The 16,206-nt window shown below is 33.0% G+C and overlaps 1 protein-coding gene across 1 annotated transcript; it reads left to right on the top strand.

Moving 5' to 3' along the window:
- The first annotated feature begins 5,278 nt into the window (after positions 1-5,278).
- On the top strand, positions 5,279-7,242 carry LOC111474669 (exopolygalacturonase-like). Its single transcript, XM_023119615.1, has 4 exons — positions 5,279-5,661; positions 5,747-6,049; positions 6,155-6,673; positions 6,761-7,242. Exons 1-4 carry the CDS (start codon positions 5,521-5,523, stop codon positions 7,022-7,024), a joined length of 1,227 nt encoding a protein of 408 aa, XP_022975383.1. The 5' UTR covers positions 5,279-5,520; the 3' UTR covers positions 7,025-7,242.
- Positions 7,243-16,206: the final 8,964 nt, after the last annotated feature.

The raw sequence follows: 16,206 nt of genomic DNA on the forward strand, positions 1-16,206 counted from the left end.
ATATCGCATGCATACCTGGCAATACAAAGAGCAAATAAGCATCACATAATTAATATGATACATGCACCATCATACATAAACCAATTAGCTAACTCCAACAGTAAGACCACTTACGAGGTTGGCCTTGACCGAAGTTACTAATTACTCGATAGCCACTTCGAAAACTATATTCCAATGCTTAATTCTCACCTATATCAATTCATATAACATACTTGCATATAAACCTCTTAACCTAACTAAACATGATGATTATTTCTCACATAAGTCCTAAAACTAACTAAATTTCTCACATAAGTCCTAAAACTAACTAAATTTGGGTAAACAAGAGTTAAATAAGGCAAAAATTATTTTAGGAATGTCGAAAACTTAGGAAATGGTATATAATTTTTATACGAGCCGTCTAAGCTGAGAAGCCGAGTCGCCAAGCCTAGTCGACCGCGCCGCCAAGCCGAGCTGACGCGGGAATGAGGCGGGTCATTATTCAAGTTAAGCGCGGGCTGTATGGGATGGGTTGAGGCACACTGGGCTGATACGTTCCGAGCTGGACTGCATGTATTGGGCCGTGGACGTTGTAGAAGTGTGGTTCACCCGTAGCAGAGGCCCGAGAGCGATACGACAACCTAAAATCCAAAGATTTGTCTCCCTTACCTGCCCAGTGCCGTAAATGTGTGGATTTGGATGTGTGAATGAGGGGTGAGAGATGAGAATTTAAGGGAGGGTCGTGTTTGTTACTATTGCAAAAATAATGCCCCCAGAAAATCGCGAGATATCGGACCAGATTTAAATATATACATATATATATTTTAATTCCAAACCATTACATTATCTCAAAGTCTAATTCTATTGGAAAAAATTAAATTTAATTTTAAGCGGTTTGAAACATGAAAAATGTAAACTCGTGAATGTGATTTTTGTATGGATAGTCGAATATATTTTGGGACTTTTCCTAAATGGATTAATGCAATGTCGAGAATTCAGGGATACAATACTTTCTATGACCGACTTTTCATGATGAAATTTTTATGACATTCTAACTTAAAGTTAAAAGACAAAAACTTAAATTTAATTCTTCGAAAATACTTAAAGAATCAATTTTGCAAATCACATATTACGAATATGAATTTAAATGCTTGCCCTATGACAACCTTACTTCAACAATAATTATTTTAGCGTATTTAAAATATATTAATTATTTTATTAATGTATTATAATACCATTTTTTTTTTTATTTTTTTTTATTTTTTATTTTTTTATTTTTTATGAGTTGATGTATACCATGTATTAAATATTAATTTGAACCTTTAAACAAAACATTTTTTTATATTTAATACGTTTATGAAACTACATATTATATTGTCAATTATTTAAATTCTTCACTTAATCAATTACCATTCACTAATTATATGTCACTCCACGATAAATTTAGAGTTGCATTCCTATACGCTGCACGACGAGTTGTCATAGATGAAATTATTACTAGGTCCTTGAAGAGCGGATTGCAATTATGGTTAGGTCAAAAGTTTGTTTTGCCCTCGTAACTAAGTACCACAAATCCTTGAAAGAACAATGGTTCATGATCCAACCAAGATAAGAGGGTAGAGACCTTTATCCAAGTTAGAAAACTACTCATCTACCTACTTTATATGAAAATAAGTGAATTAAATCTCATAAGATATGTTCTCAACTCTCTGTTTGTTTAGTCTCTAAAATGGAAGACATATTGAATCGGTTCTGAAAGTCGTTCTCACCTTACAAATTAAATGATAAACCGTAGGAGTTCGTAACTCACTTATAATTAAGATCGAGTTGCATATCATCATACGGTAAAATATTAATCTTCTCAAGTAAAGAATTTATATATAAAAAAAAAAGATAAATTATTTTGGCTCAGTCCTACCCAAACTCATTCTACAAATATCTCACTCATATTTTCACTTGAAAGACTTTGATCAAATAATTTGTAACAATTACAAAGTAACTCGTATCAACAATGTTGTCAGAATAAAGTACCATACTTTATCCATATTTTATAAATCATTTATATTACTACTTAAACATGATCTTTCTGTGTGCCGACCACATAACACTAATAACTTTCAATTTTTCATATAATGGATAATGTTAAACGGTAAATAAAAAATTTTAATTAAATTATTAATTACGAGATTTTAAGACAAATTCTCATGACATTTCTTCGGATTAAACACAAAGCTTATGCACGTTGGAACTAGTTGATCTATAATGTTTATTAGTCATTCCTGTTTTCTTGGAGATACGTTATAGATTTAACCGGCTGATATATTGAAAAACTATCATTTCTCATCTTCATGTGCACCACCTCCCACCAACAAATATCTATTTGGATCAAATAGTGCGTCAAAAATTATTACTAACAAAGTTTTGCTAACTCTACGAAAAATATATTCTTAAGTGTTAGATCAATCTGATTAGACATGAATTTAATAGCACTTTGATAACGTTGGAACATGGGAATAGTAACATATGAAATGCTCTAATGCAACGCCTACCATAGTAAACTTATTACAAATGTCTAAAAGTTTTTTTAATTGAGAATGATATCTTGATTATTTTATTTTTAATAGATTTAAATTACTTTTGTTTATTCATTTTCGATAGGTCAATTTTGGTCCCACGCGATCATTTTAATCTCTTCATTTTCATTTTCTATCTCGCACTCCTTTTAAATATAGTCTATATGTATTAAATGGATTCCATTATGTATAAAATGTAGTTTAAAATATTGCCGACAGAAATTCGAGTAGTCGTATTTAAAAAGTATATAGACCAAAATGAATCAAATTTAAAAATACAAGAACAAAAAAGAACGTAGAGATATTAAAATGATCAAATGTCAAAAGGGATCCTATATAGTCAAACCATACATGTCTATGTTGAATAAAAAAAAAAAAAAACTTAGGCATGGTATTAATTCTATAAAATTGGCTACTCTTTGTAAGGGAGTAACTCAGGTTTGTATGGAGTAATGTGGATCTATACACCTGAAGAAACCAACTAATTATTCTCGGAGCTTGTTTGAATTGACTTTTGAAACGCTTTAAAATATTTTTAAATGTAAGAAAATATACTTTAAACGCATGCATTTCCTTAAATATAAGAAGATTAATCTCAAAATTTTGTTTGTCTCGTTAATTTTTAGATTCTAAAAAAAAAAAAAAAGTTTAATATATCTGGCTAATAAATATTTGAACTTTCCATTTGTGTTTACTCTGTTCAGTTTTTAAAAATTAAATGATATGTTAAATATAAATTTAATACAATATCCACCTTACTCGAAAGTTTGATTCACTATTCTTAAAAATTACGGGTCTAGGTAGGATCCCTAAGTCTCCAACTCGACTACACAGTCATCTCGATCACGTTACTTCACATTTATCTAGAAAGAAAAATTAAAAATAATTTTGATGAGTAATTAATTTACGCCTGACTTGCTAACTTATCATAAACAAATTTTATTATTTTTTCGGAATATTTTGAGTTTTATTCACAATGGGTTAATTTTAGGTTTTTGGTCTCCATATAGTCCTCCATCCAACCATTGCCTTGGCTCCTAGTCTCATCTACTAGGACCTCTCTATTGACATTAAGGTGTTCTAGCAACTGTTTACTACAAATTTTAGACTCGTATGCAAGGCTCGCTCTCGGTCAAATACGGTTTGTCTACTAAACTCTCTGGTCAGAAATATTCATTGTTCCGAACTTGGCACACATCGCATTGGTCACGGATTTTGCAGGGATTAGTAGACTAAGAATACTCATTCACATCTCCACATCGTAAATAGTTCATAAGCATAAACTAGAGTCATACATCATACTTACTAATCATGATTCTCTACTATGCTCACATTTTAGGCATGGATTCATGATTATTATTATTATTATTATTATTTAACGCATGCCATTTACATGCATTCAACGTTTGTAGCTCTTAATCCCATGGTACATGCTTGTTTAGGAGTTTCGATATACTACTTACATGAATCGTCAATTCCTTTGCTTTCATAATGGTTCATAATATGGTAATTTCGTCACAAATTCTCTTAATTTGACCTATATCTAATGATTTTCAAAGTTAGTATAAGCTAATATTGATAAAACAGGTCAAAAGGAGTTGAACAGAACGAGCGGAAACTTGAAATAAGCCTCCACGACCCACATGCGTACTACACTCGTTGACCCACATGTCCCACTCCTTGGTTACTCGCACCTCCATGTGCGCGCGAAGCCTATGCACAGATGCGTCGTTCAACCTCGAAATAGCCTGAAATTCTAATTTTTTTCATCATTTCATTCCATACCCCTCACATGATATCCACCGACTTCATAATTCACGGTGGGTTATCATCCCAGAAAGGAAAATAATATCTTTGAGTTTAACCCCATTGGGCTCAATTTTGTTTCTTTTCTTGTTTTCTTTAGAAAAGAAACTTTAAGGGAATTCATTGACAAAAGGAACAAGAACAGCCCAAGGAGGTAGAGGGAACCCTGCCCAAACACTACAAGGTGGCACAAATCGAAGATGGTGACCTATTTTCTGCAAGAGACCGCATAAAGATCCAAGAAAAAAACACAGCTGAAGGGGAGCTTGATCAAACCAAGTGTACTCCGCATAATGTATCACAAGCAACCCTACAACTCCATTCATCCGAAATAATCGAGAAAACCACAGATAAAACTATGTACATTTATATGTCCCAAATGATAATTGATAGTGAATGAATGTGATTCTTGAGCGGATTCTAAAAAATAGATTACAAATTCTCTAGAGCTGATTCTGAAAAACATACGGCAACTGCGCCCAATAGAATGCATCAATCACGTAACAAGACATGCGAAGAATTGAGAGAAAATTGGATCAAGGGTTTGTCCATTAGGATTGGAAATGGACAAGCCCGACTAAGCAATTGGGCATGGACGGGCTTCGACTGACCAATATTGCTGAAAAATGACTAAAGAAAACTTTTTCCATCACATAGTTTTAACATATTTTTGATACACGCCGATAACAATAAAATCAAAAATATTTATTCTCATTAATATATTTCTCAAGAGAAAAAGAGGAAAAATTGTGAGATAGGAATAAAAGTAAGAAAAGTAGGGAGTAATAGTTTGAACACTAATATTTTTTTTATTTTAAAGAAGTTTTTGATAAATTCTTTTGGGATAATTTTTGTTGTGGTTCATTTGTTGAAAATTGTGGTAGGTACATTTATCTAGCATAGAAATTTAATAAAGGAATTACGCTCTCCAACTAGACCAGTCCTCCATCATTTAAGGTAAAACTAATTATAGGGTCTGCCTTAAACCACATACTTAGTTTTTAACCAATTTAGCTAGTTTGAATTGGTTATTTCTGTGTTTGTATATAAAGAGAGTTTGAGTTGGTGACTGCATTCAAATCCATTCTTATTTCTAAGAAGTTTGGGAATTTGAACCAAAAGAAAATAAGGCAAGGTAGGAGAGGCAAGTGAACTAGAAAGGATGGGATTGATATCAAAGTTTATGGCATTAATACCACTGCTGCTATTGTTATTGTTGGTGTCTGATGCTACCGCTGATGCTACTAGCGGTGTTTTTGATATTACGAAATTTGGTGCCAAACCTAATGCTGATGTTACTCAAGTACGTGTACATTTGTTTACGTTGATAAACCAAAATTTCATTTTGTACGAAATATTTTTCTCAAATGAAATGCTTGAATTCACAGGCTTTAGCAGATGCATGGAAGGAAGCATGTGCGTCGGCTACTCCAAGTAAAGTATTAGTTCCAAAAGGAACTTATCAATTAGGAGCATCGAGGCTCAAAGGTCCATGTAAAAGTCCTATTGAGCTTCTAGTTGAAGGAACATTACAAGCTTCTCCTACCGACACGGAAGGAGATGGGTTGCTTGTTATGGAATACGTCGATCATTTGACATTGACCGGTACTGGAGTCTTCGATGGCCAAGGAAAAGCTGGTTGGGAAAAGAATGATTGCCACCTGAAGAAAATATGCAAAAAGCTTCCCATGGTAAATGCTCATACTACTTTAATTATAAAAAGAACCCATAATTTTGGTTAGCATTATATGTTTTAACACGGGAGTGTTTTTTCTTTGTTTGTTTAAAATGAGCAGAATTTGAAGTTCAATTTCATCACAAACTCGATAGTGAAGGACATAACTTCATTGGATAGCAAGAATTTTCATATCAATGTTTTGGCCGGCAAGAATCTTACCTTCGATCACCTGAAAATTACTGCACCAGAGAATAGTCCCAACACCGATGGAATTCACTTGGGTGATTCAGAGGACGTTTACATTCTCAATACCGCAATCGCAACGGGAGATGATTGTATATCCGTCGGATACACTAACAGAAAAATAACCATTAGTGATGTTACTTGCGGACCGGGACATGGCATTAGCATAGGCAGCTTGGGCAAGTATAAAACTGAAAAAGAAGTGGTAGGAGTTACAGTGAAGAAATGCAAATTAATCGGTACTACAAATGGTGTCAGGATCAAATCATGGCCAGATTCTGCCGTCTCATACCCAGCCTCTGACATGCATTTTGAAGATATTGAGATGGAAAATGTTGCTAACCCAATCATCATAGATCAAGAATATTGTCCATGGAATCAATGCAACCGAAAGGTATGTATTAAAATCGTCGGACCTCGTTGGTTTCCAACTTATTATCTTTTGATTAAGTATTAATTAATGTTTATTTTGAACATCCAGGTTCCATCAACAATTAAGATTAGCAAAGTTAGTTTCAAGAATATCAAGGGCACATCTTCTACTCCGGTTGCAGTCAAACTTGTTTGCAGTAAAAGTCATCCATGTGAGGATGTGGAAATTGCTGATATTGACCTCACTTATAGTGGTAAACAAGGGCCAATTGTGTCTGAGTGTGCAAATGTGAAACCAAAAATTTCTGGAAAGCAAAACCCTCCCATCTGTGCTAAACCAGCGCCACCTGAGACCACTCCGTCAACTGATTGAATAATCTTTTAACGCTGACAAATGTTTTAAACCATTCTTCCTGTCATTTTTATTTTAGCTTTCAAAATTCGGTTTGCAACATGCCACGATCTTGGGCATGTTTTCAATAATTGTATTTTTTACATTTGGGAGAAAAAATACTTAACGATTCTATTTTTCTACTGTAATATAAGTCGCTACCACACAATTGACATTGCTTTGAAGGAGGAGAAGATCATGAATTCAGTATCACACTGTTCGTGGAGGTTCCTTAGAATGGAAAAACTACAAATGGAAAGTGATTAAAATTTATATCGAATAATAGAAAGTGATTAAAATTTATATCAAATAAATAATTTTAAAAAACACCGCAATATGGATTATTGGAACACCATTAAAATTTCAAAATCTATTATATAAAATATACAAGGACTTATCCTAGTGGGCGTAGTGAGTTCAAAATCCTAATTTGAATAAAAATGATGTCCATAGAAATAAGGTAAAAATTAGTTTTAGATAAAAGAAGCAAACATGTTGATAGATATAAAAATAATTCTAGAAAGAGAGGAGTTAAGAAATATTTTGAAACAACTTAAAAAGGGGAGGGATTATTTGTAAACATATCAAAATTTTGTTGGGTATTTGAGGAGAAAGGGAGAAGTGAAGTACTTTGGGAGCCTCCATTGATCACAAAAATGTCAGCTTATTGGTAGAAAAGCTTTGACGAGGATGAAGATCGACTTGAGAAGCCTCGACCATGAGAGACCCCTACTCTCTCTAGTCAAAATGTTAGTGCTTGATGATTTATAATAAAATGTAGAAGAAAAGGAGTGTATGAAACAGTAAAAAGGTGCTTAAAATCAAAACCCTAATCCGGGACCATTTGAAGCATGTTTTAAAAAAACTGTAACGATCGATGTTTTTCGAAAGTTTCCTTAGGAATGATCGAGCTCGATGATTTTGAATAAAATGTCGAAGAAAAGGAGGGTATAAAACAGTAAAATAGTGCTTGAAATCGAAATCCTAATCCGGAACGTTTCGATAAAAAAAAAAAGGAGTGTATAAAACAGTAAGAAAACGTGTTTAAAATCGAAACCCTAAATTCTTTTCTAAATCATCAAGGTTGATCATTCACCAAGAAAATTTTGAAAAACATCAACCGTTACTCATTATTTTTAGCACGTGCTTCAAAAGTCCCGAATTAAGTTTTTCGAAATTCTCTTGGGGAATTAAAAGGAGTGTATAAAATAGCAAAAAAGTGTTTAAAATCGAAACCCAATTTTTATTACCATTTCCTACATTTTCGACCCTTGTAAAGTTGTTTTTGACCTTTTTGAGGGCATTTTAAGTCGGTTCAGACTCTTATTTGCTCAAATTTTGATATTTTTTTTTACCTAAAATTAGGAGCAATCAATATGTTTAGCTAAACTAAGTTTAATAATATGTCCTAAGAACACCTATAAAATAGTTAGGGAATCTAGGCCAAACAAGCGAGTGACTCTACCTTTGTTGGTTGGAAGGATGGTATGATGAAGCATGCCTGCCCTGCGCCCCTACATGCACAGAATTAGGAATGTTATGCGATTTTAAGTATGTTATGTGATGACCTATGATGCCATGGTATGAATGTGTGTGATGCCATGCTACGTCATGATATGTAATGCCATGTGAAGCCATGTTATGAATGTGTGTGATATAAGTCATGATAAGTACTATTCATACATGATTCATGTGTGTACTATGACATGAATCGAAGGAAAAACGAAATGATTCTTATTATATACTATGATTTTAAGCTATGGGGGACCTCATGCATTCATCAATGTCATGTGCATAAGGATATTTCCTCGTTATGTTATGTTCGTACAGACGCGTACCTTCGATATTTTTGTTCATCATCATATCATGTGAGCCTTTCACTCTGTGGTGTCCGGCGACGCATTAGCATGTTTAGCTCGATGAAGTCAGACCCCCAGGGGAACGTATACGAGTCCGCCTGCTAGGTCCATGTGTGCGTGCGTGGGCCGTGTATGGGGAAGTATCACACATCCAACCCTACCTAAACTGGAAGGAACGTAAGCTCATGATACATTGTTTTAAAAGATAGGTTCCATCATGTATGTGTACGTTTGCATTACCTGTCTCCAACAATGAGGTTACTTACTGCGTATTTACTAAAATACTTAAGCTACATGCTATCCTCATGTTTCATGTAAAGGTAAAGCGTCCATGCACGGATAACGATGAATGATGGAATGGTCATGGAAGCTGAGATAGGACGGTAATATGCATTGTTTTCAAGTAATAGTTCCATAGGTAGCTTTCCATTTTCATTCTAAAAATCTATGTTAATGTTTTATTTTGACGATGTTATTATTTTTATTTATTGTTTTAAATTAAACATATAAGTTCATGGCTTCTTGTTTTATTTAGATTTTCGCATATGTTATTAAAGACATGCATGTAATGACATCCGTGATCTAGGTAAGAAAATTAGGGGCATTACACTATTACTTAGACAAGTTAGAGTAACCTCATAAACCTTACTTCCTCAAACTACCATTTCATTTATGTCGGCTAAATTGATTTTTTAAAGTTAATTATGAGATTTTTAAAATAATTAAAAGAACTAATCCAACTGAGTCAACTCAGCTCCTAAGCAGAGATATTTCCTTTCAATCAACTAAAATACCCTCATCTATCATAGAGTTTGGTTACAGTCAATTTTTATTTCAAGTTCATTGTTATTAATTATTATATTATTGAATGAAATTAATTTTAAGCTAGGTTTTTAATTATATCACAAACTAATTTACTTTAGGAATAATCTTGATATTTTACTATTTTCAACGGTCTAAAACAAAAGAATATCGATAATGCCCCTATTTTTTTTAGGATAATTAGTGACGTTACCCTAGCATGCTTTAATCACATATGCCTAAATTCATAATAAATACTTTTAAAATAAAGTCATTGACTTACATATTCAGTTCAAAACATAAATAAATATAACATGGATTTTAACATAAAACAAATGGGCATAAAACACCAACCAACTACTAATTAAATTCAATGCTACTGTTCTATCATGATCTATCCAAACTCCCATGGTCTTTTCAGTGTTCACCGTCATTCGTGCATGAGAGTTTTGCCTTTACTTAAAAAATATAAGGTAACATGTGACTTGGGTATTTTAAGAAATTCTCGGTAAGTCAACCCACTATTGGAGTTAGCAATGCAGTCACACACAATACATGATTGAGATCTATCTTTTAAAACCGTAACATGACCTTAGGCTCTTTCTAGTTTCAGATAGGGTTTGATGCATGGTACTTTTTCACTCACGGCCCACGTACACGCTCAAGGACCCACTAGGCGGGGTCGTATACGTACCCCTTGGGCCTGACTTGGTTGGGACAATATATTACACGTCACTGAATGCCTCAGAAAAGGAAAGACCCACATGATATCATGACAAACATAAATATCGAAGGTACGCATCCGTACTAGCATAACATTACGGGGAAGTATCCCGATGTACATGACATACATACATGCATGAGGTCCCATGCTTTTCATTCCCAACATAATAGTTGTTTCATTTCGTTTCTCTTTTCCTCCGTAACATATTTCATATATGGATCATGTATACGTGGTATATATCACGTAATCCATCACATAACTTATATGGCAAGACATAACATTTCATACATGACATTTCATTTCATTCATAATATAGTGTAATGGATATCGCATGCATACCTGGCAATACAAAGAGCAAATAAGCATCACATAATTAATATGATACATGCACCATCATACATAAACCAATTAGCTAACTCCAACAGTAAGACCACTTACGAGGTTGGCCTTGGCCGAAGTTACTAATTACTCGATAGCCACTTCGAAAACTATATTCCAATGCTTAATTCTCACCTATATCAATTCATATAACATACTTGCATATAAACCTCTTAACCTAACTAAACATGATGATTATTTCTCACATAAGTCCTAAAACTAACTAAATTTCTCACATAAGTCCTAAAACTAACTAAATTTGGGTAAACAAGAGTTAAATAAGGCAAAAATTATTTTAGGAATGTCGAAAACTTAGGAAATGGTATATAATTTTTATACGAGCCGTCTAAGCTGAGAAGCCGAGTCGCCAAGCCTAGTCGACCGCGCCGCCAAGCCGAGCTGACGCGGGAATGAGGCGGGTCATTATTCAAGTTAAGCGCGGGCTGTATGGGATGGGTTGAGGCACACTGGGCTGATACGTTCCGAGCTGGACTGCATGTATTGGGCCGTGGACGTTGTAGAAGTGTGGTTCACCCGTAGCAGAGGCCCGAGAGCGATACGACAACCTAAAATCCAAAGATTTGTCTCCCTTACCTGCCCAGTGCCGTAAATGTGTGGATTTGGATGTGTGAATGAGGGGTGAGAGATGAGAATTTAAGGGAGGGTCGTGTTTGTTACTATTGCAAAAATAATGCCCCCAGAAAATCGCGAGATATCGGACCAGATTTAAATATATACATATATATATTTTAATTCCAAACCATTACATTATCTCAAAGTCTAATTCTATTGGAAAAAATTAAATTTAATTTTAAGCGGTTTGAAACATGAAAAATGTAAACTCGTGAATGTGATTTTTGTATGGATAGTCGAATATATTTTGGGACTTTTCCTAAATGGATTAATGCAATGTCGAGAATTCAGGGATACAATACTTTCTATGACCGACTTTTCATGATGAAATTTTTATGACATTCTAACTTAAAGTTAAAAGACAAAAACTTAAATTTAATTCTTCGAAAATACTTAAAGAATCAATTTTGCAAATCACATATTACGAATATGAATTTAAATGCTTGCCCTATGACAACCTTACTTCAACAATAATTATTTTAGCGTATTTAAAATATATTAATTATTTTATTAATGTATTATAATACCATTTTTTTTTTTATTTTTTTTTATTTTTTATTTTTTTATTTTTTATGAGTTGATGTATACCATGTATTAAATATTAATTTGAACCTTTAAACAAAACATTTTTTTATATTTAATACGTTTATGAAACTACATATTATATTGTCAATTATTTAAATTCTTCACTTAATCAATTACCATTCACTAATTATATGTCACTCCACGATAAATTTAGAGTTGCATTCCTATACGCTGCACGACGAGTTGTCATAGATGAAATTATTACTAGGTCCTTGAAGAGCGGATTGCAATTATGGTTAGGTCAAAAGTTTGTTTTGCCCTCGTAACTAAGTACCACAAATCCTTGAAAGAACAATGGTTCATGATCCAACCAAGATAAGAGGGTAGAGACCTTTATCCAAGTTAGAAAACTACTCATCTACCTACTTTATATGAAAATAAGTGAATTAAATCTCATAAGATATGTTCTCAACTCTCTGTTTGTTTAGTCTCTAAAATGGAAGACATATTGAATCGGTTCTGAAAGTCGTTCTCACCTTACAAATTAAATGATAAACCGTAGGAGTTCGTAACTCACTTATAATTAAGATCGAGTTGCATATCATCATACGGTAAAATATTAATCTTCTCAAGTAAAGAATTTATATATAAAAAAAAAAGATAAATTATTTTGGCTCAGTCCTACCCAAACTCATTCTACAAATATCTCACTCATATTTTCACTTGAAAGACTTTGATCAAATAATTTGTAACAATTACAAAGTAACTCGTATCAACAATGTTGTCAGAATAAAGTACCATACTTTATCCATATTTTATAAATCATTTATATTACTACTTAAACATGATCTTTCTGTGTGCCGACCACATAACACTAATAACTTTCAATTTTTCATATAATGGATAATGTTAAACGGTAAATAAAAAATTTTAATTAAATTATTAATTACGAGATTTTAAGACAAATTCTCATGACATTTCTTCGGATTAAACACAAAGCTTATGCACGTTGGAACTAGTTGATCTATAATGTTTATTAGTCATTCCTGTTTTCTTGGAGATACGTTATAGATTTAACCGGCTGATATATTGAAAAACTATCATTTCTCATCTTCATGTGCACCACCTCCCACCAACAAATATCTATTTGGATCAAATAGTGCGTCAAAAATTATTACTAACAAAGTTTTGCTAACTCTACGAAAAATATATTCTTAAGTGTTAGATCAATCTGATTAGACATGAATTTAATAGCACTTTGATAACGTTGGAACATGGGAATAGTAACATATGAAATGCTCTAATGCAACGCCTACCATAGTAAACTTATTACAAATGTCTAAAAGTTTTTTTAATTGAGAATGATATCTTGATTATTTTATTTTTAATAGATTTAAATTACTTTTGTTTATTCATTTTCGATAGGTCAATTTTGGTCCCACGCGATCATTTTAATCTCTTCATTTTCATTTTCTATCTCGCACTCCTTTTAAATATAGTCTATATGTATTAAATGGATTCCATTATGTATAAAATGTAGTTTAAAATATTGCCGACAGAAATTCGAGTAGTCGTATTTAAAAAGTATATAGACCAAAATGAATCAAATTTAAAAATACAAGAACAAAAAAGAACGTAGAGATATTAAAATGATCAAATGTCAAAAGGGATCCTATATAGTCAAACCATACATGTCTATGTTGAATAAAAAAAAAAAAAAAACTTAGGCATGGTATTAATTCTATAAAATTGGCTACTCTTTGTAAGGGAGTAACTCACGTTTGTATGGAGTAATGTGGATCTATACACCTGAAGAAACCAACTAATTATTCTCGAACTTGTTTGAATTGACTTTTGAAACGCTTTAAAATATTTTTAAATGTAAGAAAATATACTTTAAACGCATGCATTTCCTTAAATATAAGAAGATTAATCTCAAAATTTTGTTTGTCTCGTTAATTTTTAGATTCTAAAAAAAAAAAAAAAGTTTAATATATCTGGCTAATAAATATTTGAACTTTCCATTTGTGTTTACTCTGTTCAGTTTTTAAAAATTAAATGATATGTTAAATATAAATTTAATACAATATCCACCTTACTCGAAAGTTTGATTCACTATTCTTAAAAATTACGGGTCTAGGTAGGATCCCTAAGTCTCCAACTCGACTACACAGTCATCTCGATCACGTTACTTCACATTTATCTAGAAAGAAAAATTAAAAATAATTTTGATGAGTAATTAATTTACGTCTGACTTGCTAACTTATCATAAACAAATTTTATTATTTTTTCGGAATATTTTGAGTTTTATTCACAATGGGTTTATTTTAGGTTTTTGGTCTCCATATAGTCCTCCATCCAACCATTGCCTTGGCTCCTAGTCTCATCTACTAGGACCTCTCTATTGACATTAAGGTGTTCTAGCAACTGTTTACTACAAATTTTAGACTCGTATGCAAGGCTCGCTCTCGGTCAAATACGGTTTGTCTACTAAACTCTCTGGTCAGAAATATTCATTGTTCCGAACTTGGCACACATCGCATTGGTCACGGATTTTGCAGGGATTAGTAGACTAAGAATACTCATTCACATCTCCACATCGTAAATAGTTCATAAGCATAAACTAGAGTCATACATCATACTTACTAATCATGATTCTCTACTATGCTCACATTTTAGGCATGGATTCATGATTATTATTATTATTATTATTATTATTTAACGCATGCCATTTACATGCATTCAACGTTTGTAGCTCTTAATCCCATGGTACATGCTTGTTTAGGAGTTTCGATATACTACTTACATGAATCGTCAATTCCTTTGCTTTCATAATGGTTCATAATATGGTAATTTCGTCACAAATTCTCTTAATTTGACCTATATCTAATGATTTTCAAAGTTAGTATAAGCTAATATTGATAAAACAGGTCAAAAGGAGTTGAACAGAACGAGCGGAAACTTGAAATAAGCCTCCACGACCCACATGCGTACTACACTCGTTGACCCACATGTCCCACTCCTTGGTTACTCGCACCTCCATGTGCGCGCGAAGCCTATGCACAGATGCGTCGTTCAACCTCGAAATAGCCTGAAGTTCTAATTTTTTTCATCATTTCATTCCATACCCCTCACATGATATCCACCGACTTCATAATTCACGGTGGGTTATCATCCCAGAAAGGAAAATAATATCTTTGAGTTTAACCCCATTGGGCTCAATTTTGTTTCTTTTCTTGTTTTCTTTAGAAAAGAAACTTTAAGGGAATTCATTGACAAAAGGAACAAGAACAGTCCAAGGAGGTAGAGGGAACCCTGCCCAAACACTACAAGGTGGCACAAATCGAAGATGGTGACCTATTTTCTGCAAGAGACCGCATAAAGATCCAAGAAAAAAACACAGCTGAAGGGGAGCTTGATCAAACCAAGTGTACTCCGCATAATGTATCACAAGCAACCCTACAACTCCATTCATCCGAAATAATCGAGAAAACCACAGATAAAACTATGTACATTTATATGTCCCAAATGATAATTGATAGTGAATGAATGTGATTCTTGAGCGGATTCTAAAAAATAGATTACAAATTCTCTAGAGCTGATTCTGAAAAACATACGGCAACTGCGCCCAATAGAATGCATCAATCACGTAACAAGACATGCGAAGAATTGAGAGAAAATTGGATCAAGGGTTTGTCCATTAGGATTGGAAATGGACAAGCCCGACTAAGCAATTGGGCATGGACGGGCTTCGACTGACCAATATTGCTGAAAAATGACTAAAGAAAACTTTTTCCATCACATAGTTTTAACATATTTTTGATACACGCCGATAACAATAAAATCAAAAATATTTATTCTCATTAATATATTTCTCAAGAGAAAAAGAGGAAAAATTGTGAGATAGGAATAAAAGTAAGAAAAGTAGGGAGTAATAGTTTGAACACTAATATTTTTTTTATTTTAAAGAAGTTTTTGATAAATTCTTTTGGGATAATTTTTGTTGTGGTTCATTTGTTGAAAATTGTGGTAGGTACATTTATCTAGCATAGAAATTTAATAAAGGAATTAGGCTCTCCAACTAGACCAGTCCTCCATCATTTAAGGTAAAACTAATTATAGGGTCTGCCTTAAACCACATACTTAGTTTTTAACCAATTTAGCTAGTTTGAATTGGTTATTTCTGTGTTTGTATATAAAGAGAGTTTGAGTTGGTGACTGCATTCAAATCCATTCTTATTTCT

This window comes from Cucurbita maxima, unplaced genomic scaffold (assembly GCF_002738345.1).
Source record: "Cucurbita maxima cultivar Rimu unplaced genomic scaffold, Cmax_1.0 Cma_Scf00511, whole genome shotgun sequence".
Lineage (NCBI taxonomy): Eukaryota > Viridiplantae > Streptophyta > Magnoliopsida > Cucurbitales > Cucurbitaceae > Cucurbita > Cucurbita maxima.

What these genes read in the sequence shown, in the direction of transcription:
- LOC111474669 (XM_023119615.1), top strand. Translation starts at nt 5,521, where the DNA reads ATGGGATTGATATCAAAGTTTATGGCATTAATACCACTGCTGCTATTG. An exon ending in TATGCAAAAAGCTTCCCATG is followed by an intron (nt 6,050 to 6,154) that starts GTAAATGCTCAT and finishes TAAAATGAGCAG; the next exon opens with AATTTGAAGTTCAATTTCAT. An exon ending in GGAATCAATGCAACCGAAAG is followed by an intron (nt 6,674 to 6,760) that starts GTATGTATTAAA and finishes TTGAACATCCAG; the next exon opens with GTTCCATCAACAATTAAGAT.